This window comes from Mus caroli, unplaced genomic scaffold (genome assembly GCF_978045245.1).
Source record: "Mus caroli unplaced genomic scaffold, Mus_caroli_1 scaffold_4, whole genome shotgun sequence".
NCBI lineage: Eukaryota > Metazoa > Chordata > Mammalia > Rodentia > Muridae > Mus > Mus caroli.
This window is the reverse complement of record NW_028227259.1, coordinates 90,002,601-90,029,674: the sequence shown is the minus strand read 5'-3', so window position 1 is coordinate 90,029,674 and position 27,074 is coordinate 90,002,601. Positions and strand designations below refer to the sequence as shown.

General features: G+C 37.5%; 1 protein-coding gene across 5 annotated transcripts in view; it reads left to right on the top strand.

Annotated features, from left to right (window-relative positions):
- Positions 1–3,767, top strand: part of LOC110294338 (UDP-glucuronosyltransferase 2A1) — a 32,632-nt gene extending 28,865 nt beyond the window's left edge. For all 5 annotated transcript variants that reach the window (XM_021162498.2, XM_085836823.1, XM_021162496.2 and 2 more), the window contains 2 exons: positions 362–581; positions 2,586–3,767. In XM_021162498.2, coding sequence (XP_021018157.1) covers positions 362–581; positions 2,586–2,865 — 500 coding nt within the window. In that variant the 3' untranslated portion in view covers positions 2,866–3,767. The remainder of the gene's footprint in view (positions 1–361; positions 582–2,585) is intronic.
- Positions 3,768–27,074: the final 23,307 nt, after the last annotated feature.

Here is a 27,074-nt window from a genome sequence, read left to right as displayed (position 1 = left end):
AAATACTCCACCACTGAGCTACAGCACAATCCACACCTTTAGGTTTAAGGAAGAAATAATTGAATTGTCCACATTCATTTTTGCCCTGTGGAAAAAAAGACATCTGTAAATATCTTCAGTGCCCATCAGATGTTAGACATCTCTACCTTAGTGCTACCTTTCCAGACAGTGAAAAGAAGTTCACCCCCCAGCACCATCTCTGGGAGTGTCATACCCTAGAAGAACAATGTCTCATGGTCAACATTTATACAAAATGTTGCCTTCATTGATCACTATAACACTTTATCCCTTTTACCTTTGAAATTCTGCCAACTAATTAGCATGAAATCTATACTCATTCTTTCCTTTGTCCGCAAAATAGGACATCCCAAAACCAGAGCTTTTATCACCCATGGTGGAACAAATGGAATCTATGAGGCCATTTACCATGGGATCCCTATGGTGGGAGTCCCCATGTTCGCTGATCAGCCTGACAACATTGCTCACATGAAGGCCAAAGGAGCAGCAGTGGAGGTGAACATGAACACGATGACAAGCTCAGATCTGCTCAATGCTCTGAGAACAGTCATCAATGAGCCATCGTAAGTACTGAATATTGTACATCCATGGCTGACATGGTTAGGCTGTCCATAGTTGTAGAATATTCCAAGAATTCATTCTTTTGAACTTGGTTTCATGTAAGTAACAAGAGACTGATGAAAATATTGCTTGCTTCATTTTCAATTAATGAAGCTACTTCGAAAAATTGAAAATAAATTGGAATTAAATATTCAGTAAACATATTTTCCAGTTATATTATTATCATATATAATCTTGCATATAATCATGCATAATTAACTATTAACACTGTATTGACACACATTGATGTTATAAGTTACTTCTAAATATTTTAATTGCCTAAATATTATAAAATCTTAATTTAGGAACTACATTATGTGTTAGGAATATCAGTAATTCTTAGTATGAGCTTTCATTTTCCATAAATATTGACCTAGAAATCTATTCAACTAAACCAATACTAAGGAATAAATTGCTGCTGATTTGACTCATTTTATTAAATGTAAGAAAATCTAGGATTGTTTTCAGCTCAACTTCCCAGAATGTTTATTAGATTATGTTAGATTTTAAAAACATTTATGCAATTACTGTCAGAAACTCCACCCATGCACTAAAATGCATGGCATTTGAAACTCTCATGAACTCCAAGCCTACTACTACTGCTACTGATATCACCTGAAATTAAAAGTATGTGATATTTACATAACCGTCTCAGATTTCATAAAACCATCAAAAAGTATGAAATACTATATATTAATATGTAAATGAGAATAATTTTAACTGTTTAGAAAATTGTAACCTTGCCATATATGATGTGAAATGGTATATGAATATGGTTATTAATTATGCTGCCTTACAATAAATTTGTATTGGTATTCACAATGATATTTTCAATCAAGAAATTTAAGCTTTACATTTTATATTGAAAATCTTAACTTAGAATTTGATTTATAAATAAAAAATTATTTGCTAACATTTGTTAGGAGGAAGATGTAAACTATTATTTTTAAGGGAATACAGCTCAATACATTTGAACAAGAATAGGTGGTTTAATTTGTATTAAAATATTTTTACTTATTTATTTTATTTTATAAATTTATTTTCTTTTATTTTAGTTTATAAGCTATCGTTTTATTCTTTGAGTATATATATATATATGTATACACACACACACATATATATGTAAACACACACACACATATATATGTATATGTATACACATATATAACATATACATATGTGTATATATATACATATATATATATATATATATATATATATGATATTTTGATCAATCACATCTACTCCTGCTCGAAATCCTCAAATTCATTCCTTTCCAGTTCATATCTATTTTTTTTAAATAAACCACTGAGTCTTATTTGTGCTGCCCATAGCACATAGATTTGGACTTATCTACTAGAGCAGTGTTAATACACCAAGATGAAAACTTTAAAGAAAACTGAATCTCCCTTCTTCGTCAGGTAGCACCTGCCCACAGGTCCTCCACTAACATGCACAAAGAAGGACACACATTAATAAGCCCACACTGTGGCTTTTAACACCCAAGTGAGTGTTAATCACTTTCCCCTAATCTTTTGGATGTCTTAGAAGCAACAGGACACCTCTTCACAAACCATATTACTCACATCATCTCTATGTGATATAGTCTGGAATATAGTCTGGATAGAGTCCAGAACTTTACCTTATGATCAAAGCAAAGGTAAATATATTAATTCTCCTTACTATGAAACTCCAAGAGAAAGCATACTTTGCCTTCTAAATACTTAGCTCTTGACTTGAGGTTATCTGCTCATTTTTCTTTGTTCTAGTTGTTTTATTTTGAGATAGTGTCTCCCTATATAACCCTGGCTAGCCTGCTGGACTCTGGATGCTATTTGAGGAAGATTTTAAAACTGTTAGTACTGTAGCAAATGCTCTTATAATAACAAATTGATGAGTTAAACATATGTCACATACTTGCTTTAAAAAAAAATAACAGACAAATGATTGTTTGTACATTTTTCAAGTTATAAAGAGAATGCCATGAGACTATCAAGAATCCACCATGACCAGCCAGTGAAGCCTCTGGACCGAGCAGTCTTCTGGATTGAGTTTGTCATGCGTCACAAAGGAGCCAAGCACCTTCGTGTGGCAGCCCATGACCTCAGCTGGTTTCAGTACCACTCTCTGGATGTGATTGGGTTCCTGCTGGCCTGTGTGGCATCTGCTATATTATTGGTTGCAAAATGTTGTTTGTTTATATTTCAAAAAGTTGGTAAGACAGGAAAGAAGAAAAAACGTGACTAGATGAAGAAAAAGACACCCCAGGCCTCTGGGTTTGGTGAAGTACTGAAGGGAGTAGTAATAGTACTTAGAAGCCCAGGGATCTGCCTGTCACCTATCCTCATCCCATTTTCAAACAACCCACTCCTGTCTTATTCTACAGGTAAATTGTAGAACGCAACACAAAAATCACACTTTCCTGAAGATATCTCATCTTTCTTTTGCTATTTCAATGACACTTCGATGACGCCCTGGAATTTCTTATTTTCCTGGCACAGGGGTACTATTAATTTAAATATGCTATTTCCAGAATATCATTTAAAACATAAACAAGATAATAACTGATAGCATTCTGAATCTTTGAGAAGGCACACAGCGTATACTGAGTTTTATTTAAGGATAACACAAGGGCTCACGGAGCACACAAATGCAGCTCTGACCATAGGGATTAGTATAGCATGAGAAGACTCTTTATTTTCTTATAAAATAAAGGACAGCTACTGTGTTTATCTGATGTCACAGACATTAGAGGGTCAGTTCCGAACTATGAATCAATATTATAATAGGAAAAATACATAAAAATTGTTAGTACATTTAAATTATTATGGTCTATTTTCCTGCTTTTCCCTAAAATATATATCTGTATTCTTGCTCTCCAGTCAAAGATTTTTAGATACTTTTTCTAAAAAATGAAGGCAATGAACTGAGTTGCCATTTTTTCTCAGAAAACCATTTCTAACAATATTTGAAAGTTATGTCTAGAAAAAGCAAATATTGAATTATTGTAGTAATTTCTTAAATTTTAATGGACTGTTCATTGGCTCTGTGTTCATCCATTATACTTAAAATATTTGTCATTCTTAATGCATAATCACGTTTATAATGAAAATTTTAAATTTCTCCTAGAATAAATACGTATATTGGGATCACTGTGTAATTTTCCAGTCTCTATTTTCTATTAAGCTCATCATTTTAGTTGTAACAACAAATATGTACTAGTTTACCAGATTTTCTGATCATATGACACTATGATCAGAAAATTAAATTAAAGAAAAATTAAAGAAAAGGATTTAATTAAAGAAAAGGATACTCATCTTGATGTAGGGGAGGTCTGAAGTGATAGAATTCATGTCATAAAGGACTTAATTATAGATTTACTTGAAAATAATTAAATAACACTAAGAATTTAGCTGAAAGAGCACTGCTTCCAAAATACCAAATAAGTGGTCTGTTAACCAAGGCAGCTGGAAAGCACCAAAATTTAGGATGCTAATAGGCTAATGTTGTTCACCAGGATTAGGCTAAGTAGATTCATTCCCACAACAATGGAGACAACTCTGAATTACAACCAGAAATTAGGCCCATTCTCCTTCCAAGAGGAGACCATCCCTCCAAGGAGCAGGCTATGTTAGCAGGGCAGTATGACCACCACCATTAAGTACTGGTCTGTCCTCTAGTCTGCTGTGCTCCTATTAGAAAAATCAGTTCTTCCAAGTGAGCAAATGAGCATGGGTAACAGCTATCCAAAGAACCAATGCTGGTGGATGATGCAAGAAATAACTATATAATATTCTTGTATATGTGCATAACTAAAGATGCACATAAATTTCTATAATATCGTGAATATTAGAAATATTTGGTAAATGTTAACAACTTTATCACAATGACTCTTATTGATGTATTTTGATTTATCTTTATTTATGTTTTGAAAAAGACTTTTTTGTGTTGACTTCATGATTGCTTGCCATTCTTTTCACTTTGATTTTTTTTCCAGTTGAGGTCAAAGTATGGTAATCATACATTGAGAAGTAGTGGACTAGCCATACCACTGTGTGAGAAACTGGGTTTGAACATCACTGAGCCTAAGAACCCCTTTTGTTCTCTGATGATTCAGCCACTCAATATCCTTCTCACTCCAGTTTTCTCCCTCTTCTGCTGTTTTCTTCTGCTTTTCCCTTGCCTGAGTGTTATCAAAAGTCAAGTGAGACTGCAGAAAATCCCTGGTGATACAAGCCACATTCATCAGTGTAAGTTATTTTATCTGTGGATTACAGAACAAACAGCTGGGAAATGCCTTCTATAGCTGTGGAGGTTTGAGTAGGTTTGTCCTCCATAGACTCATGTGTTTGAATGATTGACTCACAGAGAATGGCACTATTGGGAGTTATGGCCTTTTTGAAGTAAATGTGGCCTTGTTGGATGGGGTGAACCACTGTAGGGGTGGGCTTGAGGTTTCTAGCTTTAAGCGCTGACTAGAGTGGGATTCCAGTCTGCTCTGGTTGCCTTTGGATCAAAATGAAGAACTCTCAACTCCTGCTCCAATATTATGTCTGCTTGCATGCCTCCATTCTTCTTTCCATGATGATAAATGATTAAAAGCCTAATCCTGCATGCCAGCCCCAATTAAATGTTTTCCTGTATAAGAGTTGCCTTGATCATGGTATCTCTTCACAGCAATAAAATGCAAACTTAGACAATAGAAGACACTTGTGAAATTCTGCATATGAAGAAACTCAGGCTTCATGAAACAGAGGCCAGACCCATATCAGCATTGTTGTTGTTACATAACTCTTATCACAGAGAATTTAAATGTGTACAAGAGAAAGGAGTACATTGTTCATAAGTGTTCCATGTTCTCTTGGTCTCTCTGAGGACAGGGCTCATTAGTTGGTTGTTCAAAATTCTATCAACTCCAAATCATTGTGTTAACACAATATGTATTCGTAATTTCACATAACTTTCTCTTGGCCTGGTTGTTGAATGGTAGATAATAGATAGAAAATGTGCCTATTCTCAACCTAAAAATTGAGTTAGTTGCACAACTAAAAGAGAATATGGCCTTTCCTTATTGAATTAAAAATTACTAGCTCAAAGTGATGACAGAACTCTAATACTTTCCAATTGAAGTGAATGATAGCAGTATCACTGTCCTATTTAAAACATCTCCTCATTTCTAAAATAACTTAGTATGGACTAATTATTAAAAAAAAAAATTGAAGGAAGTAAAGAAGCATACCTTTTAGAGGTCCCAGTCTTACGCTAAATCCTTTGGAGTTTAGGTATGTCTATACAAAGAAATATAAAAAGGCATCATATATTTGGTTTTAAATTTAAAGATAAGCTACAGGCTTTAAGATAGCACTTCAAATACCTATGGTATGGTATAGTATCCTACTGAGTCCTGCATTGCTCTGGAAGGGACAACATAACAGGTTTTCCCACCCCTGGAGCAGAGACAGCAAGAATTGGGTTTCTATGAGTGCTGATGGTTTCTTGGGTGTTGGGCTTGTTTGTAACATATATTCACGGTCCTCCTTTGAGAAATATTTTACCTGTTATGGTAAATGTTTCTATGATAATTAGAAACAGGGTGAGTCTGGGAGGCAAGAATATGTTCTTCATCAAAAAAGTAAACACTGTGGCCTAAGGACAGCCCTTAGGGCAGTGGTAAAGAACTCTGAAAACATGAGTTCACAAATATAAAATTTTTCAACTATACAAAATATAGGGATGCAATATGAACTCTTTGAATGGCTTCACAGACATAAAAGAAAAGACAGTTATACTAATGAGCCAGCTTGTCAGAAAAATATTAAGGAAAGAGATAAAGAGATTAAGGGAATGGTGATTTCAGGGAAACATCCCACCCAGCTACATTTATTGTGTGTGCTGACACAGGCAGGCAGATTCCTCAGTTCAAGTTCATCCTAGAACAGAGTGACTTTAGGTTCAGGCAGGGTGGGAATGGTAATCTCAGGACAGGACTATATATAGCTAAACTTATTATTTGTGCTTACAAAATCAGGCAGATCTCTGAGAACATTTGTTATCTTTAAAAAAATGTACTTGCTGATTCTCTGAATCAAGGGACTAAAGTCATAAAAATGCTGATTTGTGGAATAATCGAAAGAGAACCTGGGGTAATGGTTGAATAATTATGTCAATAAATAACTGGACTTTTATCTGCAATAGCTGAACTATCTACACAGCTCTCTGGAGAGCCAGCTAAAGCAGAACACAGAGCTTTCAGATTGCACCCATGATTGACTTCCAGTCATTCTTTTACTACTCTCAAACGCACCTTCTTAGGAACCCCTCTCCAAGCCAGGAATCGTCCTTGGTAATGTCCTTACCAAAACCTTAAATGCTCAACATTAAAGAATGCATCTTTCATCACCTAATATTTGGCTGCCTTACTTCAGGAATCAGTACCATATTAGAGAGCTGCTTGGACATAGCTGCTATTAACATAGTAATTGTGTACCAGTTTCAGAGAAAAGGTTAAACTTGGTAGATGAATCTAATGTGGAGTTAAGAAATTCTCCATTCTGGTCATCATAGCACTATTGCAAAATGAATTATACAATTTTCTAGAAGGTCAGAAAAAAGGAGCTTGACAGCGAAAAGGCAAATAACTTATCTAATCTGCCTAACAGTAGATACAACTCTCACCCAATGAAATGCATATTATGGAAAACAAGAGCCTTGTGTATTGTGTTTGTTAACAAATTTCTTTTATCTTGAGTGGTAGACACACTGATTATATCTAACAATATATTTTTTAAAAGCCTGTGTATGATTACTGGACAACCAAGAATCTTCTGAGCAAAAAACTCATTGGAGACCTTGGTACCAACTAGGCAATTGATGACATAGATAATGTAAAAACTAAGAACATGGTCATATACCTGACATGGTAATCTTAGATGAGAGAGTGTCCAAATGCTATAGTAAAACCCCGTGACTACAGTGAGTCAGAAACACAGATTATCACTTCAGTAGATGAAGTAGAACTATACTGAATATGAAGAAATATTGAGTAAACTGTCCTTTATCTGATTTGGATCTTTGCTTCTTAATTCTGTGATGAAGAATTTTAATGAAATTGAGATACAAACAGAGAACTCCAACATAGAAACTACAAAGAACTTGTGCTGACAACTCTAATAGAGTTGTTTTGAAAGTGAGACACTTCAAGAGTACAAGGATGAAGACTCTTACCACACATGTACCTGATAATTCTCAATATTTTTTCTCCTAGTTATTTTTTTCATAACAATTACACTTCTGTTTTCTCTGATGTTGCTCTTTTTTATATAATAAAATCTGTCTTCACAGAAAGTGGATGGCTTTATTCAGAGCTCTAGAGCAGAATGTGGTAATGTTTTCTCTGGGGTCAATGGTTAGTTTCAGAACAGAAAAAGTTCATCATAATTACATCAGACTCTGCATAGCTTCCACAAAGAATTAAGTAAAATGTACCTTTGCGAGGCCACTATTACTCAAACTTTTAAAGTATATAAAGGTCTGATTAGAGAAACTCCCTTTTGAAAAATAATGTGTCTGTATAACTTTTAATTTATTTTGCAAGTTTAAAAAGAAAAATGAATATAATTGATGCTATAATAGTACAGTCTATGCTTTTAATTGACCATGACTTTGACAATGACATTGATTTGACAATATGTACCCAGCATAAATTTTAGCATTATTATGATGCTGCAAACAAGAATACAAAGAACCCAAGATTCTGTCTTTTCCTTGATAATTTGAGGTCACTGTACATATTAAAGACATTTCAAGAACTTTGATTTTTATCAATCACCTCATTAGCACAGTAATATTGAACTAATACCCATAATAGAAAAATAGCATGCAGCCTATGCTACTCATGCAATCTTTCTCTTCATTCTGGGGTAAAAAGAATCATTTAAAGGCAGACTAAGGTGCACCAACTCTCAAGCCAAGTATTCTTTCTACTATGTTAACAGAGACAAAGAGAATAAAGAATGTGCCTTGTCAACATTGGTAGTAGGGAGATGTAAAAGAAGATGTAGGGATAGATGGGTTCTGTCCTTACAATGAACCTCATGCATGACAAATACCCATCTGAGAGAAACCCTTGACACTGGAAAAAAGAAATCTAAGTAAAGATATATATATATATATATATATATATATATATATATATATATATGAATAAGCATGTGTCATGGGAAGCTCAATCGTTGTGGTGTTTGCAAAGAAATCATGCCTTAAACAGGTATTATCTAACACAGAAAAAAATGTTTATTTAAACTAGGGTAAATTTTAGGTCTTACTGTGCTTTGAATTACAGTTGTATCCCAAGATGCAAACATATATTAAAATATAATTTTTTCTTACTTCAAAAGCAATTGGTGAAACAGAAAAATGGGGGAGGGAAGAGGATACCTTGTTATAATCAAAGAAAAAAAGGCAAGAGGGAAACAATAAATATTGTAAGGACAGTATCTGATATGAGGGAAACAATAAATATTGTAAGGACAGTATCTGATACTAGGCAGTTAGAAGTTAGTAATACTGGAACACATGAGACCTTGTATCACAAAATGAAAGAGGAAGAGAAAAAGGAGGGAGAAGGAGGAGGTGAATGAGAGAAATAAGGGGAGGAGGAAGAAGGAAAGGAGGATGAGGATGAAGAAGAAGGATAAGAAAAAGTCTGGTAATGTCTGGCCCTAGTATCCTGCTGATTAATTACCTCAACCACAGGAAAGGCTAGCATATTAGACGTATTCTGTCTTCTCTCACGAGTCTGACTCACTGCTCTTTTTAGTGGCACCTGGTGAACTTTAGAAGAGTTACTCTTCTCCACTTTTGACATCTTTTTTAGCTCCCAAAGCTCATTAGTCAACCTCTGAAGCTTAATTTCAAACTCTAATTTGTTTAGTTGCATGTCTCTATGAGTAGCACCTCCCGAGGTGGGGACCATAGGCAGAGTGGGAGACTCATAAGAGAACCAATTTTCATCAAAATAATGGGCAGCTCCTCTATCTGAGTGATTTTTGTTAGAAATCAGTTTATTATCAGAGTTTCTATATTTATCAATTTTTGAGTTAAGAGGACCCTTTTTTTGAGGAAGCCCTCTCTGATAGGCATTCCTCCTGAGATTCTACAAGCTCTGCCTGGGTACAATCTAACCCTGGAAAAGTGGCATCTTTTATAGTGTCATTTACAAGCACCCAGAGGCCTAAGGTAAAATTATCTGTCTGGATGATTTTTAAGGCCTCACCAACTTTCTCTCAAGTTCTGCAATCTACTGTTTCTTCTTTTTTGAACCATGGGCAACAGCTATCTATCTTACCTAAAATATTTCTTACCAATTGTACTTTAAGCCTTACTCCTCTGGACTGAAACAGCTCCTGAAAACTACGGACAACTGCCTGATCCATAACTTTAAACCCTACCTTCTCCTGCCTGAAACAGCTTTTTTTTTTTTTTTTTTTTTTTTTTATTTTTTAGGTATTTTCCTCATTTGCATTTCCAATGCTATCCCAAAAGTCCCCCATACCCTCTCCCCCACTCCCCTACCCACCCATTCCCACTTTTTGGCCCTGGTGTTCCCCTGTACTGGGGCATATAAAGTTTGCAAGTCCAATGGGCCTCTCTTTCCAGTGATGGCCGACTAGGCCATCTTTTGATACATATGCAGCTAGAGTCAAGAGCTCTGGGGTACTGGTTAGTTCATATTGTTGTTCCACCTATAGGGTTGCAGCTCCTTGGGTACTTTCTCTAGCTCCTCCATTGGGAGCCCTGTGATCCATCCACTAGCTGACTGTGAGCATCCACTGTGACTGTGTTTGCTAGGCCCCAACATAGTCTTTTTAAAAGCTTCGGACGACTGCCTGATTCTAATTTCTAGTTCCGATTAACACGCTGCTGACCAAAGCAGAACCAGGGTTGGGATAGCACCGATTTAAGCTTAGTTTGTATCTTACCACACCCTCAGCAACACTTTACAAAAATGAAATTTAAACTAGTGCTAGCATATGTACCTGTTCGTTGCTCCGGTGCCCGATACAAAGACCCCTTACTTTTCCCATGGAGATCCACACGGACAGCGTTTTCTCAGCGTCCTTCTGCCATTCTTCAGGTCCCTGTTCAGGCCCCAAACTGTTGTGGGCCAACCAGCAGCTCTTGAGGAACCGTACACCTGAGATGGCAGCTCGGGATGAAAGAGGAACTAGATGGACGGAAGAAAGAACTGAGCCATACCTCTCCTGGGCATATATCCAGAAGATGTCCCAACCGGTAAAAAGGACACATGCTCCACTATGTTCATAGCAGCCCTATTTATAATAGCCAGAAGCTGGAAAGAACCCAGATGCCCCTCAAAGAGGAATGGATACAGAAAATGTGGTACATTTACACAATGGAGTGCTACTCAGCTATTAAAAAGAATGAATTTATGAAATTCCTAGGCAAATGGATGGACCAGGAGGGCATCATCTTGAGTGAAGTAACCCAATCACAAAGGAACTTACACAATATGTATTCACTGATAAGTGGATATTAGCCCAGAAACTTAGGATACCCAAGATATAAGATACAATTTGCTAAACGCATGAAACTCAAGAAGAATGAAGACCAAAGTGTGGACACTGTGCACCTTCTTAGAATTGGGAACAAAACACCCAGGGAAGGAGTTACAGAGACAAAGTTCGTAGCTGTGATGAAAGGATGGACCATTTAGAGACTGCCGTATCCAGGGATCCATCCCATAAGCAGCTTCTAAACGCTGACACCATTGCATACACTAGCAAGATTTTGCTGAAAGGACCCAAATATAGCTGTCTCTTGTGAGACGATGCCGGGGCCTAGCAAACACAGGAGTGGATGTTCACAGTCAGCTATTGGATGTATCACAGGGCTCCCAATGGAGAAGCTAGAGAAAGTACCCAAGGAGCTAAAGGGATCTGCAACCCTATTGTTGGAACAACATGATGTACTAACCAGAACCCCGGAGCTCTTGTCTCTAGCTGCATATGTATCGAAAGATGACCTAGTCGGCCATCAATGGAAAGAGAGGCCCATTGGACTTGCAAACTTTATATGCCCCAATATAGGGGAATGCCAGGGCCTAAAGAATGGGAATGGGTGGGTAGGGAAGTGGGGGGCGCTATGGGGGACTTTTGGGATAGCATTGGAAATGTAATAGAGGAAAATATGTAATAAAAATATTAAAAAAAAAAAGAACGGAGCCAAGTCAAAGCAGACTCTGATCAAATCTCAATTTTACTATTTTGACATGCAGTTATGAAGGACGGGAAGGGGGCCCGATTCCCGCCAAATAATCCTGGGTCCAGTAGCAGGGTGATTACGTGTATGGCTCCGGAACAGCAAAGTGGCAGGTTCCAGCAGTGGGCATGACAGAACGATTGAACAGCAAGCTCCATCCGGATGTAAACAGTGGAACCTGAGCAGGCAGGGGGAGGGGAGGCTACAAGAAGGAGAATGAATACACAGCTACTCAATCAGTATGAGTAGAGACTGGTTGTCCAAACTATCATAATATTTTTGAACAAGCATTTAGTTATCTCTCTAATTTTTATTTCACTATGTTATGCCTCCACCATGCCAAAGTGTATATCCAGAAGCACTAGTAAAACTTTATTATTACTTTAAACTTTAGCCATCTGAATGAATTTTATTTCTTAGTGTTAAAATAAAAATAATTCCTTACATTTTGTTCCTTTTCGATGGATGTTGGGTTCAGTAGGGGAAATATTTTTAGCATACAAATGGTATACTGTTTAAATTGTTTAACAATCTTTTGTAGAGTGTAGGATCAGGAACGTCTTATGTAAATGTTTAAATATGAAATAGATTTGGAAGAATTTCTACAGCAAACACCCATATTTTCATCACCTGGATTCCAGAATTGACTTTTTCCTTGCTTTACTGCCTGCCTGTTGAGGTGTTGGTTTGAAGTGTGTGTTTTTATTATAAAATTTCAAAAATAAAAAAGTAAAGTATGTAAAGTCCCTTCACCATCCGTCTCGACAGCCATCAGCTATGGCTAATACTGATTCTGGATACCGACCCACCACAACTTCTCTTTTCATACCCTCCCCTCGACTATGCAAGGGCCTGCGGAGCTGAGGTCTTATTGACCTGATAGGGAATTTGTACCACAATGTGTCTCCTCATTATAGTTGGATTTGCTGGAACTTCTGGTACTTATTGCCCGGGTGTTTTCAGGTTCTTGGTCTCTTATCCAAAGAATTGAAATAAAGGCTTACACATTGTTTGCAGAAGAACCAAGATTGTCTGTGGGCAACTTGTGTAAAGATGCTCAAGGGCCAAAAGTTTTCAGGGCTCAGCAGTGGCTCCAAAGAACTGAGTGAATTGGTCCAGAGGTAATGCCTTCCATGGCAAAATCTGAGCTGGGTGATTGTTGTATGCCGACCTGGGCCCTACTTGGACCGGGTATACCAGGGAGGCAGGCTGGTGCTGAAAAAGACTTAGAAGGCGAGAAATTAATGGAGATCAAGACATGACTCTGTTCAAGGCCCACCAGTTTACTAAGAGAGTCTACTTATAAAAGGGGAAGGCCCATCCCCCGCCAGTCCATTCTTGGTGTCTGGAACCAGCCTGTAGGCGATGTGCAGAATAGGATGTTCCTCCAGAATATGACAGGGCCTTCTCAGTGGGTAGCAGTGTCTTGGAGAGAGCAGTGGCAGGTGGCAGAACAAAAGAGCCATATTGGTTGGAAGGCTCCACCTTAGGTAAATTCCTTCTCAGTGGCAGCAAGGTCAAAGTCTGGATCAGCCTGCTTCCGGGCTGAGGGAGGCTACAGGTGATCTACAGGACAAATGAAGAAGAGTGACCAGAACAGGGAACAAAGAAAGCACAAAGTCCATGAGAAAATATTATTGAGAATCTTCAAGAATTTTCTATGCTGAATGATTATCCAGCAATATCCAGTCTTCCTGCAAGGAAGGTAGTACAATCAATCCCATCATAAGTGTGATTTCACTGTGCAGCTGTGCTTCGAAAGAGGAAACTGAGAAATTTAGGAAATTATTAACGTCAAGGACCAAGCAGACACCATCTATGCTGACTAGTTTTATGACAATATGACACAAGCTAGCATCATTGGAGAGGAGGAATCCACATTTGAGAAAATGCCTCCATAAGAGCTTCTGTGAGCAAACTTGTATAGCATTTTCTTAATGAGTGTTTTATGGTGAAGAGCCCAGACCACTGTGGTTGCTACCTTCCTTGGGCTGGTGTTCTGGGTTCGCTAAGAAAGCATTCTGAGAAAACCATGAGGAGCAAGTCAATAAGCAGCACTCTACCTTGGCCTCTGGATCAGCTCCTAACTTTAGGTTCAGGTTCTCACTGCATTTTATGATGAACTATTACATGACACTGTGAGAAAAATAAACCCTTTCTTCTAGATTCCTTTTGGTCATATTTCATCACAGAAATAGGAACACTAAGTAAGGCCCAAACAGCCTTACTTGTAAATCTTCATTACAATGATGGCTTGGTCTGGCTCAAGGTCTTTGGCTTCTGCTATACCATCAACACTGGATTCTCCTGGGGGACTCATCCCAGATATTCTTTTATTGTCCTGTGTCATGGAGATCTTGCAGCTTTGGTCTGCTCTGCAACTATTCTATTCAAAGTGGGATCAGGTAAAATAAGGGAGAAGGTGTCTTAGTCAGGGTTTCTATTCCTGCACAAACATCATGACCAAGAAGCAAGTTGGGGAGGAAAGGGTTTATTCGGCTTACACTTCCATGCTGCTGTTCATACCAAAGGAAGTCAGGACTGGAACTCAAACAGGTCAGGGAGCAGGAGCTGATGTAGAGGCCATGGAGGGATGTTCTTTACTGGCTTGCCTCCCCTGGCTTGCTCAGCCTACTCTCTTATAGAACCCAAGACTACCAGCCCAGGGATGGTCCCACCCACAAGGGGCCTTTCCCCCTTGATCACTAATTGAGAAAATGCCTTACAGTTGGATCTCATGGAGGCATTTCCTCAACTGAAGGTCCTTTCTCTGTGATAACTCCAGCTGTGACATATTGACACAAAACTAACCAGTACAGAAGGCAATGTGAAAAGGAGAAAATAAAATGCAAGTTTGAGTAAGAAAAAGGAAAATAATTGAACAGAATATATACAATAAATCAAATTTATTACTTCAGGATGTATCAATAAATACTGGATGAAAAGTATGTTTCAATGCTACGTCCACTCCAGTGAAGTCGCCTTGGTAGGCCTAGAACCCTGGAAGCAGTCACTAGGCAAAGAGTTTCACAGAAACAGCTTCCTGGAACCTTGGCATTTCCATAGCTAGAATGCCCCAGATTTGTCCCTGCAATATTGTAGAGGGTCTTGCATGCTTTCTTACAGTATTTCACTGTATAAGATTTAGAAATCTCTGGGCAAGCTTAGCAAAGTATACTTAGAGTCTTCATTACAGCCAGGTAAAGCAGACTGCATTGCATATTAGAAGCAAGTTGGTGAATTCTTCTGACAAATGGAGATTCCCTACAGATACTTAAAAGAACAGCCAAGTTATACCCATATGCAAGAATTTACCAAGGCCTAGGAAATAGGGGAAGGGGTGGGGTATTGCATTATTCATGAGAAGGTCTAGAACCCCCTGGTTCTAGCTTTCACAAGACTCAAAGGAGTAGCACAAATTTTGACTAGGCTGTAAAATCCTTATCTGTCACTAGCTGACTCTAGGCAGGGCTGTTTTATCTTTACTGTAAACATTACCTGGTTTCTGTCAGTCCTTTGAGGTCATTCCTTTGTTTTGTGTCAGATAACTTCTATGTATGTTGCCTGCTGTGACATCCTACTCCTTTGTTTTCTGTATTATATATAACTGATCCTAACTTTGAGAAAAATACATTCAGATTTAGCATTCTCTTGTGTTTGTCAATTCTTGCAGACCCTTGCTCACCTGTAACCAGAAACCCGTTCCTACAGATAGGAGACCCAATAGAGATTAGTCTGTGGCATTTCAAGTTGTAGTCAATTATTTCAATTAGAATGTTGTTAACTGATGTTATATGCTCTCATGGTTAAAGTGAGGTTCATATTATTTTTTGGGCTTTTCTTGTCACAGTGGTCAAGCTTCCGACAAGGCAATTAAAGGGATAAAACATCTAATTAAACTGCAGGTTTTGAACACTGTTATATCAGTAGCTTGTAGTTGTGCTCACAGAAACTCATGTTATTTGCTCACATCCTAACAGATAAAAACCTGAGGGAAAGGAATGTTGGATCTCAGCTGGCTTTATTCTATTCCCCTTTATATTCATTTAAGAACTTTGTACATGGGATGCTGCCAGCAACATTGATGGTGTCTTCCCCTCAGTTTACCCTCAGGGAAAATCTAAAGTGTAATTCATTACTGCCATGTTGTGTCTTGTCCAGTTCACTTAGACAACAGAAATACATCACTTTGGGAGCTAAGGAGCATGAACCATTCAAAGCCCTCCACAAAATCTCTTGCTGATATTCTCATGATGTTAATATTTTATTCAATTTCTGGCATTGATTATTATATGAAGAATCATTTATGTTTAAGAAAATATTAAATTCAAATTCAGAGTTTTGTAGCAATTCCATTGTAGCTTTAATTATGAAAATGCTTATGAGTGTTGCTAGCTGGTAATATCCAAGGTGGATTTTTTTTCTTTTCAAGAGTGTCATGCCAAGTCAGGTATCATACTTGCTATAAACATCTCTATTGGAATTGACTTATGAGAATGAGAGAAAAACTTTTGAGTCCCATATGAGAGATTTTTATTTTTCCTCATTCTTTTTAGTCCGCTGTTCTCAACTTTCTTAATACTATGACCCTGTAATATAGTTTCTCATGGCGTAGTTACCACTAACTGTAAAATAATTTTTATTGCTACTTCATAACTGTAATGTTTCTACTGTTATGAATGATACTGTAAATATCTGTGTTTTCTAATGGTCTTAGGTGACCTCTGTGATAGGGCCCTTCAAACCAAAGGAGTCATGACCTACAGCACTGTTCTAAGCACACTAAGCACTTAAGTTTTGGTGAAATTTTGTATGCTAAGGTTTTGTTGTCATATTTGGAGGGGTTACTGGCAAGAGGGAAGGTTATTTTTATTTGGTTACCAAAATAAAAAAAATAATAAAATAATAATGATAAAAAATTTACATTTTATCCATATTTTTAAATGTTATACTTTGCTAGAAGAGAAATGTACCTGGGCAGCTATATTTTTATTGCTGTGATGTTTTATAAATAAGCCAATTCCAACAGAGACAAAGGCAACTTATAGAAGAGTTTCTTGAAGGCTTGCTTGCAAGGCAAGGAATTTGAAACCTTAAAATACCACTTTTATCAAAGTCACATCTCCTAATCCTTCCACTTCTGCCACCTGAGTACCAAGCTTTCAAATATATGAACCTATGGGAAGCCATTCACTTTCAAACCACCAAAGCACTTACAGTTTTAAATTTATTTAAATAAATCTTAATACATAGCCAGAGCTAGACTTCAGCGTTTTGTTTTTTGTTTTTTTTTTTTTCACAAAATCAAGCAACTTTGAATTATTTTATTCACACCTATATCTGGGAATCAGTTCCCCAAACTACAATTGACATCATCTACGACTATACCTTCTTTGCTTCAAATTTACATAATATCATAAAACTTAAATATAAAATGATTTTTATTGCCTCTGTGGCATTAATTTTACTTTATAGACTTTGCTTGCTAAGATAAAAATGTTAATATTTTCTTAAAGCAATTTTTAGCCCCCTCATATATTGTGAATTGTTTCTGACCTTTTATGGGGGGAGTTTCAATGTGAAGCTACTAACGATTGTGTAAACCATACCTTTGTAATTTTGTAGAATTCTTTAACTTTGATGCTAATTTGACTTTGAATTATAAATGAATATATTCTAGGATATCATGTTAGCAAAACAAAACTTCCAAAGCAATTTGGAAAAAAGTGAAGGATCTCACTCTCTTTCTCTCTCTCTCTCTTCCTCTCTCTTTCCACTCCCCCCATGTCTTTCTGTCTGTTTGTCTGTCTGTCTGTGGGTGGGTATCTACAAATAAGAGTGATGTCTGCAGAGACCTGAGGTATTAGCTCTCCTCCAGCTAATATTTCAGACACCCTTCTGACACCAGGTGCTAGAAAATTAACTTGGATCTTCTGCAAAATCTTAAGCTCTATTTATCTCTGACACTTTGCCCCTTCTTAGAATTGGGAACAAAACACCCATGGAAGGAGTTACAGAGACAAAGTTTGGAGCTGTGACGAAAGAATGGACCATCTAGAGACTCCCATATCCAGGGATCCATCCCATATTCAGCTTCCAAACGCTGACACCATTGCATACAGTAGCAAGATTTTGCTGAAAGGACCCAGATAGAGCTGTCCCTTGCGAGACTATGCTGGGGCCTAGCAAACACAGAAGTTTATGATCACAGTCAGCTATTGGATGGATCACAGGGCCCCCAGTGGAGGAGCTAGAGAAAGTACCCAAGGAGCTAAAAGGATCTGCAACCGTATAGGTGGAACAACATTATGAACTAACCAGTAACCCGGAGCTCTTGACTCTAGCTGCATATGTATCAAAAGATGGCCTAGTTGGCCATCACTGGAAAGAGAGGCCCATTGGACTTGCAAACTGTATATGCCCCAGTACAGGGGAACACCAGGGCCAAAAAGATGGAGTGGGTGGGTAGGGGAGTGGGGGGGTGGTTATGTGGGACTTTTGTGATAGCATTTGAAATGTAAAAAAAAAAAAAGGAAGGAAAAAATAAAACACAGATGCCAACCTAGGTTATTATACTGAGCAAAATTCTCTCTCACCATAGATTGAGGGGAAAAAAAAGATATTTCATGCAAATCCAAATTCAAACAACATCTATCCACAAATCAAACTGTATAGAAAATACTAGAAAGAAAACTCAAGCCTGAGGAGGATAACTAAGTCCAATATATGGAAATAAGTAATTGTATACCAACAAGAACATAGGAAACACAGCACACACACACACACACACACACACACACACACACACTATCACCATCAAAATAACAGGAATTAACAATCACTGATCATTAATATCTCTCAACATGAATGGACTCAGTTACCCAATAAAAAGACACAGACTAACAGAATGGATGTTGCATTCAAGAAACATACTTCAGCAATAACGATAGACCTTACCTCAGGGTAAAGGGATAAAAAAATGTTAAAAACAAACAGACCCAAGAATCAAGCATGAGTAGCCCTTCTAATACCTAATAAAATATATTTTCAACCATAATTAATCAAAAGAGACAGAGAAGCGCACTGTGTATTCATCAAAGAAAAAATTCTACCAAGATGATGTCTCAATTCTGAACACAAGTGTACCCAAATATTTAAAATAAACATTGCTAAATCATAAATCACACATTGAACCACACACATTAATAATGGGAGACCTCAACATCTCAGTCTCATCAATTAACAGGACATTCAGAAAAAAAAAACTAAACAGAGGAAAAGTGAAACTAACAGACATTATGAAGCAAATGGACCTAACAGACATCTATAGAATATTTCACCCAAACACAAAGGAATATATACTCATATCAGCACCTCATGGATCCTTCTCCAAAATTGACCATATAGTTGGTCACAAAGCAAGCCTCAACTGATATAAAAAAGTTGAAATAACACCTTGTATCAATCTTATCAGGCCACCATGGATTAAAGTTGGGCTTGAACAACATCAGAAACAATGAAAACTTACATGCACTTGGAAATTGAACTATTCCCTAGTCAATGATATATAGGTCATGGAAGTAATAAATAAACCAAAGATGTTCTAAAATTCAGTTAAAATGAAGGTACAACAAACCCAAAGCCATGGGACATGATGAAAGCAGCACTAAGAGAAAAGTTCATAGCATTAAGTGCCTCCATAAAGAAATTAGGAAGTTCTCATACCAGTAATTTAAGAGTATACTGGAAAACTCTAAAGAAGAAGGAGGAGGAGGAGGAGGAGGAGGAGGAGGAAGAGAAGGAGTAGGAGAAGGAGAAGGAGAAGGAGAAGGAGAAGGAGAAGGAGAAGGAGAAGGAGAAGGAGAAGGAGAAGGAGAGGAAAAGGAAAAGGAAAAGGAAAAGGAAAAGGAAAAGGAAAAGGAAAAGGAAAAGGAAAAGGAAAAGGAAAAGGAAAAGGAAAAGGAAAAGGAAAAGGAAAAGGAAAGGAAGGAGAAAGGAAATCACACCAAGAGGAGTAGAAGGGAGGAAATTATCAAATTCAGGTATGAAATCAATCCGTTAGAAACAAAGAAAACAATAAAAAGAATCAGAGAAAACTAAGAGTTGATTCTTTAGGATTTAAGAAGATAGACAAATGTGTAACCAAACTAAACCAAAAGACAGAGAGAGTATCCAAATAAACAAAATCAGAATTGAAAAAAGAGATACAATAGACACTGAGCACAGTCAAAGAATCATTAGGTCTTAACTCAAAGTCTATACTCCACAAAACAAACTCAAAGAAAAAATAATCTCACAATTTTCTCATCAAATGCTGCAAATGCCTTTGACAAAGTCCAACTCCACCTTCATGTTAAAAGTATCAGACAGATGGGAGATACAAAGCACATACCCAATCTTAAAACACAGCAAGCCAATAGCCAACATCAAACTAAATGGAGAAAAACTTAAAGCAATTCCACTAAAATCAGGGTCAAGAGACAAGGCTACCCCGCATGGTTATTCTCTAACCACAAGAGGCTTTACCCAGAATCTGACTCCGATGCAGATACTCACACTCAAACAGTAGATGGAGCTCCAGGACTGTTACGGAAAAATAGGGGGAAGGATTGTAGGCTGAAAGAGAAGACAGAGTCAACTAACCTGAACTTTTGGGCCCCCTCAGAGACTGAACCACCAACTAAAGAGCATTCAAAGGATGGATCATAGGCCTCCCTGAACATTTGTAGCAGATCTGGAGCTTGGTCTTCATGTGATTCCCTAACAACTGGAGCTGGGCTATCCCAAAAGCTGTTGCCTGTCTATGGGATATGTTCTTCTAGCTGGCTGCCTAGTCTGGACTCAGTGGGAGAGAATGCATACACATAGAGACTTGATGTACCAGGATGGAAGGAATACCCAATGGGGCTCCTACCTGCTTAGAAGGGCAAGGAAATGGAGGGAAGGACTGAAAAATGGGGAACAGAGGGAGGCAGTGAACAGTATGTACAGCAAATAAAAAATTAAATTAAAAAACAAACCAAAACCGTTCCTTTTGAAATGTTTCTTACTTAATTCTAATTTGATGGGACTGTAGAACTCATTTTATGTTTCTAGTTGCATGACATTCTTTAATCTTTTGGTTTCAGTCCATGTGTTGTTACTCTTGAAGTGAATTCCTTTTTGTTAATGAATTGGTTTATTTTCTTTTCATTCTGAACACAGATTCTAATCCCTCCTCTGCTCTTAGTCCATCCCTCGCACCTATCTCTTCTCCATCTCCTCTCTCATTCACCTCCTGAAGGGAGGTCTCCCTTGGATATCAAGCCCCTTTGCCATATCAAATTGAAGTAGGACTAGTTGCATCTTCTCCTAGATAAGCCATCCCTGTTAGGGGAAAGGTATCCACAGGCAGGTTGTGCATAGCACAGCATACATACATATCATCTCATTCAATATTTTCTTGTTTGTATATGCTAGTTCATTTTCCCTTGCTTATCATTCATTTTATTGATTTTAGCATATTATAGATATCTATATTAGCTCATCTACTGCTTTTGATGCTGTTTATTTTTCCTTCAAGGACAGAACACCTTTAGCCATGTCTTATACAATTGGCCTGATAGTAATAAATTCATGAATTTTCTTCCTTGTCACGGACTTGCTATTTCCTTAATTTCTGAGAGATGATTTTGTTGCATATATGGTCTCAACCTCTTTGTTGGTGTTGAAGGTATTACCTTAGTGTCTTCTGACTCATAGGGAATCTACTGGGAAGCAGGTCATTTCTCTTAGAGTAATAATGTAATGATTGCAATGTGATTTTCCTGCTGATTTTTTCCTTTTTTTCTTTGTACAAGACTTAGACAAGTTGATGGAAAAATTCACCAGATAGTGCTATTTGGGCAAATTCATTGGGAATCCCTTGATGCTCTTGGACCTGGATGTCCCAAACTTTCCAAAAATAGAAATACATTTTCCAATGATTTTTTTTTGTGGCTCTGTTTGTATTTCAAGAGGGGATTTCTTATCTTCTTAAGACGACTCAAAACTCAATCTCTAATTGTTTAAAGTATTTTTGAAGCTTTCTGAAGTCATTTTCATTTGTTTCCTCATTTACTCGACTGCTTTACCTGTTTCATAAAACTTATATTCAAGGTCAGATACTCTTCTAACTGACTTGTTGTTAGTACTAAGAGTTAGAGTGGATGGACGATACCAGAAGAATACGGCCCTCTGAATCAACTAAGCAAGAGAAATAGGAGCTTACAGAGACTTCAGAAGCAAGCACAGGTAATATATAGGTTCACAACAGGTTCTACTGCATATATACAATAGCTTATTAGCTTAATTTTGTGGGATTCCTGACTATGAGAACAAGTTGGTCTCTGACTCCTGTGCTAGCTCTTGGGATTTTTTTTGCCTCTTGTGGAGTTGCTGTGTTCACCATCAAAATGATAGTTTTGCTTCAACTTATTATACTTTATTTTGTCAAGTTTGGTTGTTATCTCTTAGAAGCCTGCTGATTTTTTCTAATGAGAGACGGAGAGGAAGTAGATCAAGAGGGAGGAGGAGGAGAGAGAACTGGAAGGAGTAGAGGGAGGGGAAACTATTATCAGGATACATTATATGGAAAAATAATCTATTTTTAATTTAAAAATAAGCACCTCAAAAAGGCTTGCTACTCTTAACTTTATACTGTTAACTGAGTAGTTATTATCATGTATATATTTGATTCTTTATACTGAGACCCATATCTGGAGATAAACCATTCAGTATGTGTACTTCCTTTCTAACTTTGTCAAATTGTTCAACAGTATTTCCTAGTAAAGCAAAATTGGCTAACATTTTTAAATTTTGAAATTCTTATAAGGAAATACATCAGTTTTACACTTATCTGTCTGTTAGTAGACTGTTTCTTGTTCCTTTAGAGAAAAATGTCCTCTTGTTATTTCAAAAATTTTGCATCACTATGTCATGGTTGATCCATAGGCCAACTGTATTGATATTACATGTAAAAATGTGTGATCGATACTTTTTAATTATTAACTTTAATTAATTAAAAAACACCTAGAGCATTATAGAGATAATAACAGGGCTCTGTTTATGCAAGAATTTCCAAAGAAGATAATTTGTTTTGTTTGTTTTCCAGAAGATGAGGAATAACAGATAAAGCCTTTACCATAATGACTTTTTAAATTTATTCAATGGATGATATATTGGTAACAGGAGAGGGCATATTCATTAAGTTATCTTCCAAATGATTCTACTGAATGAAACACATAGAGTGATTTGCCATGTGCTTCTCACTGTTGTGAATGTACACATGGCAAGATAATAAATAGTATGTTAGGGTAGAGTGATCTAAGATACAGGAGCCATGGGAAAGTTGGTCAGCTACTTTACAAGACATATCCTGATTTATGTAGGAGGGTCAGGTGATAGAGGGAAAAAGATATGAGTTGGCTATTTTTTTCCTCTGGTAAAATGCAGTAGTGTGCTAACTGTGAATCCCACCAAACTACTCATGAAGACTCTGAAAGATAAGGTCTTCTCCTACAGGGTGTGACAAGAAGCTACCGAGTCCCTGCATATTCTGACATGCCAGGTTACACTCCTGTTCATTCTTATCTGTTTTCAGAGTCAAGATTGTAGCTGCCTTGTGCTCAATTTCCTTTTAAAAGACAATTATTTTATTGTTCAGAATTACAGATATACCTATAACATATTTTTGTCAAATCACCAGCTCTCCCTTGCCCACCATTTTTCCTGCTACACCCCACCACTTTTTTTTTCCCAATTTGATATGTATTTTTAAAACCAAATTGAGTCCACTTAGTCTTGCCAGCATTTGGCTAGGAATAATGTTAAGGTTTGTTCTGTTGCTTTGTATTGTAATACTAAATAGTAGACCCCAAGGTCTGCTTGCTCCCAGGCACAAGGAGTTCCTCACATGTAACGAGTGATGCTATGTAACTTTGCCCTGCATCACAAGTTATTCCGGATTCATCAATAAAGATGCCTACTGCTGGGCAGAAAAGGTAGGCGGAAATTCGGTACACAGTCTTAGGTCTGAAGCAAAAACCATGAGGAAGAGGAGGAGGAGGAGGAGGAGGAGATAGTGGTGGTGGAGGAGGAGCCCGGAGAGGAGAGGAGAGGAGAGGAGAGGAGAGGAGAGGAGAGGAGAGGAGAGGAGAGGAGAGGAGAGGAGAGGAGAGGAGAGGAGAGGAGAGAACCGAAGATGTTATGGGGTAGTTGAACCATGAAAAAAACGACAATGAAGACTGACCAGTGGAAAGAGAAGAAGCCCAAATGGAAATTTCCAAGTTATAACTCAGGGTTATTGACAGAGATGTAGATAAAATAGCAAAGAGGGTTGATATATGCCCAGCTCTAGTGCTGTTAAGATTAATTTTATTTATAAAGGCTTTGTACCTTTTATTTGGCAACTGAATGATCAAGAATAGGTAGAAATTCCCCATTAAATATTTACCACAATAGTATAAAGCCATCTCCTGAGTAATGGCTAGATTTCTTATTCTGAAGCTCCTGACTTCATCCATAGCAGCAATCACCTGTCAGTAACTCCTAAAGTAGGGATGGGAATTCAAGTGTCTCTATGGGCTATGATCTGCAATATTGGGCAAGTTTTGACCATACAGTCATTACCTCTGGGATTTGTATGTGCAAGAGTTCTTCAGTGTTCAGAGAATTCTAGCCACCACATCAATGTTGTGCAATCTCAACATATCCCTTTATGCTTTGGTACTTTAGGGAAGAGGCCAATGAAATATCTGTTTTAATTTTTGAGGTTTTATGACTTTGCTGAAGAGAGAAGTGAATGAATTAACTATGTCTCATGAAATTCTTTCAGACTTGTTGTCAGGTTGTTTATGGTTTACTGCAAGTATACCACAAAATACTTGTCATACACTTATATTGCTGAATTGGATTACATGATTATATGGATCAACACAGATACAAACATTTTTCATTCATTATGTGCTGTGGACTGGATTCAGTTGGTTTCTCAACTTATGGGAAACCAGGATTTCAGTAATCAGATGGACAAGCAGTCAGGATGACAAACAGACACAAACACAGGGGAGGACTGTTGATCTGAATGTAATGTCTCAAAGTGAGCATCAGATTTATATTACAGAAGAAAACAAAGAAGTTAGGTGACACATAAGCCAAAGTACATTGAAGTTATCTGACACAAAACAGAAACTGCATTAAAAAAAGACTGCAAGGAAACATGCAGTGTTTACAATTGAGATAAGATCAACCCTATCAAAAGTCAGCTATTGACAGGAGCCAGGTGAGGATTTCATACCCTAGCCACAATTTATGCTATTCCTCTGATCCTTGTGATAGTTTGCACCAGGGGGATTCTGCTCTTGCTGACCTTTTTATGAATAATGCAATACTGAGTATTTCCTCCTTAAACCACAACCCTCCTTCCTAGGTCATTGTAAATTCTTGCATATGGGAGTAACTTGGCTGCTCTTTTAAGTGTCTGTAGGGAATACCCATTTGTCAGAAGAACTCACTAACTTTCTTTTAGCATGCAATGTAGTCTGCCATACCTGACTGTAGGGAGGATTCTAAGTTTCCTATTTTGAACTAGCCCTGAGATTACTAACTCCTATCTGGCAAACTGTGAGATGCCTGATTCCTAACTGTCAACACTGGGGCATTTCGTCTAAATGGGTATCATTCTTAGGAAATTCCAAGCCCAGGACTTGGAATTGGCTCCAGGAATCCTAGGAAATTGGTGAAGGCCAGGAAGCAAAGTTCAGTCTAGCTTAGGTGTTTGACAAATTATCTCTCGGAGGTACCTATAAAAAAACAATACTGAAAGAAATCACATAGATCTATTCACCTACTAATGCAAGGACAAGTTTGGAGCATTCATGTTACAGGATGCCAAGGTTACAGGAGACTAAGTTTCAGTGAAACTTTTTTGCCTTGGGACTGCATCAAAGTTTTTGGGGCTGCCATGCAGTCTTCACTGGAGTGGGTCTGGCATTTGCCCTCTTTATATTTTTTAGATGAAATTTCAGAATGTCCCACCTCCATCTCAGAAGAACTCTAAAGATAAATGGAAACACAACAATTACTAATAACATAATGTCAATTATAATAGCAAGCAAGATTATAATCCTGAACTCAATATAAGGTTTTTTTTTAATTAGGTATTTATTTCATTTACATTTCCAATGCTATCCCAAAAGTCCCCAACACTCTCCCCCACCTACTCCCCCACCCTCCCACTCCCACTTCTTGGCCCTGGCATTCCCCTGTACTGAGGCATATAAAGTTTGCACGACCAATGGGCCTCTCTTTCCACTGATGGCCGACTAGGGATATATATATATATATATATGCAGCTAGAAACATGAGCTCTGAGGGGTACTAGTTAGTTCGTATTGTTGTTCCACTTATAGGGTTGCAGATCCCTTTAGGTCCTTGCTTACTTTCTCTAGCTCCTCCATTGGGGCCCTGTGATCCATCCAATAGCTGACTGTGAGCATCCACTTATGTGTTTGCTAGGCCCCAGCATAGTCTCACAAGAGACAGCTATATCTAGGTCCTTTCAGCAAAATCTTGCTAGTGTATGCAATGGTGTCAGCGTTTGGAAGCTGATTATGGGATAGATTCCAGGATATGGCAGTCTCTAGATGGACCATCCTTTCATCTCACCTCCAAATTTTGTCTCTGTAACTCCTTCCATGGGTGGTTTTTTTTTCCCAATTCTAAGAAGGGGCAAGGTGTCCACACTTTGGTCTCCGTTCTTCATGTGTTTTGCAAATTGTATCTTATATCTTGTGTATTCTAGGTGTCTGTGCTAATATCCACTTATCAGTGAGTACATATTGTGTGAGTTCTTTTGTGATTGGGTTACCTCACTCAAGATGAGGCCCTCCAGGTCCATATGTCTCTTAAAATGTCTAGAAGCAGCCTTTTAAATGAAGACTGTTATTTCTACTATTGGATTGATTATTAGAACAGTCCATGATTGAATCAGAAGAATTGGTCACATTAAAGGAAAGGGAAGAGTCATCATGACATTTAACTATGTAAATTAATATGTTTTCAAGGTCATATAGAGGAGAATTCAGAGACCAGCCATATTATGATGTCACTAGTTTTGTGAGACATTTTAGAATATTTTAATATCTACGTACCATTAA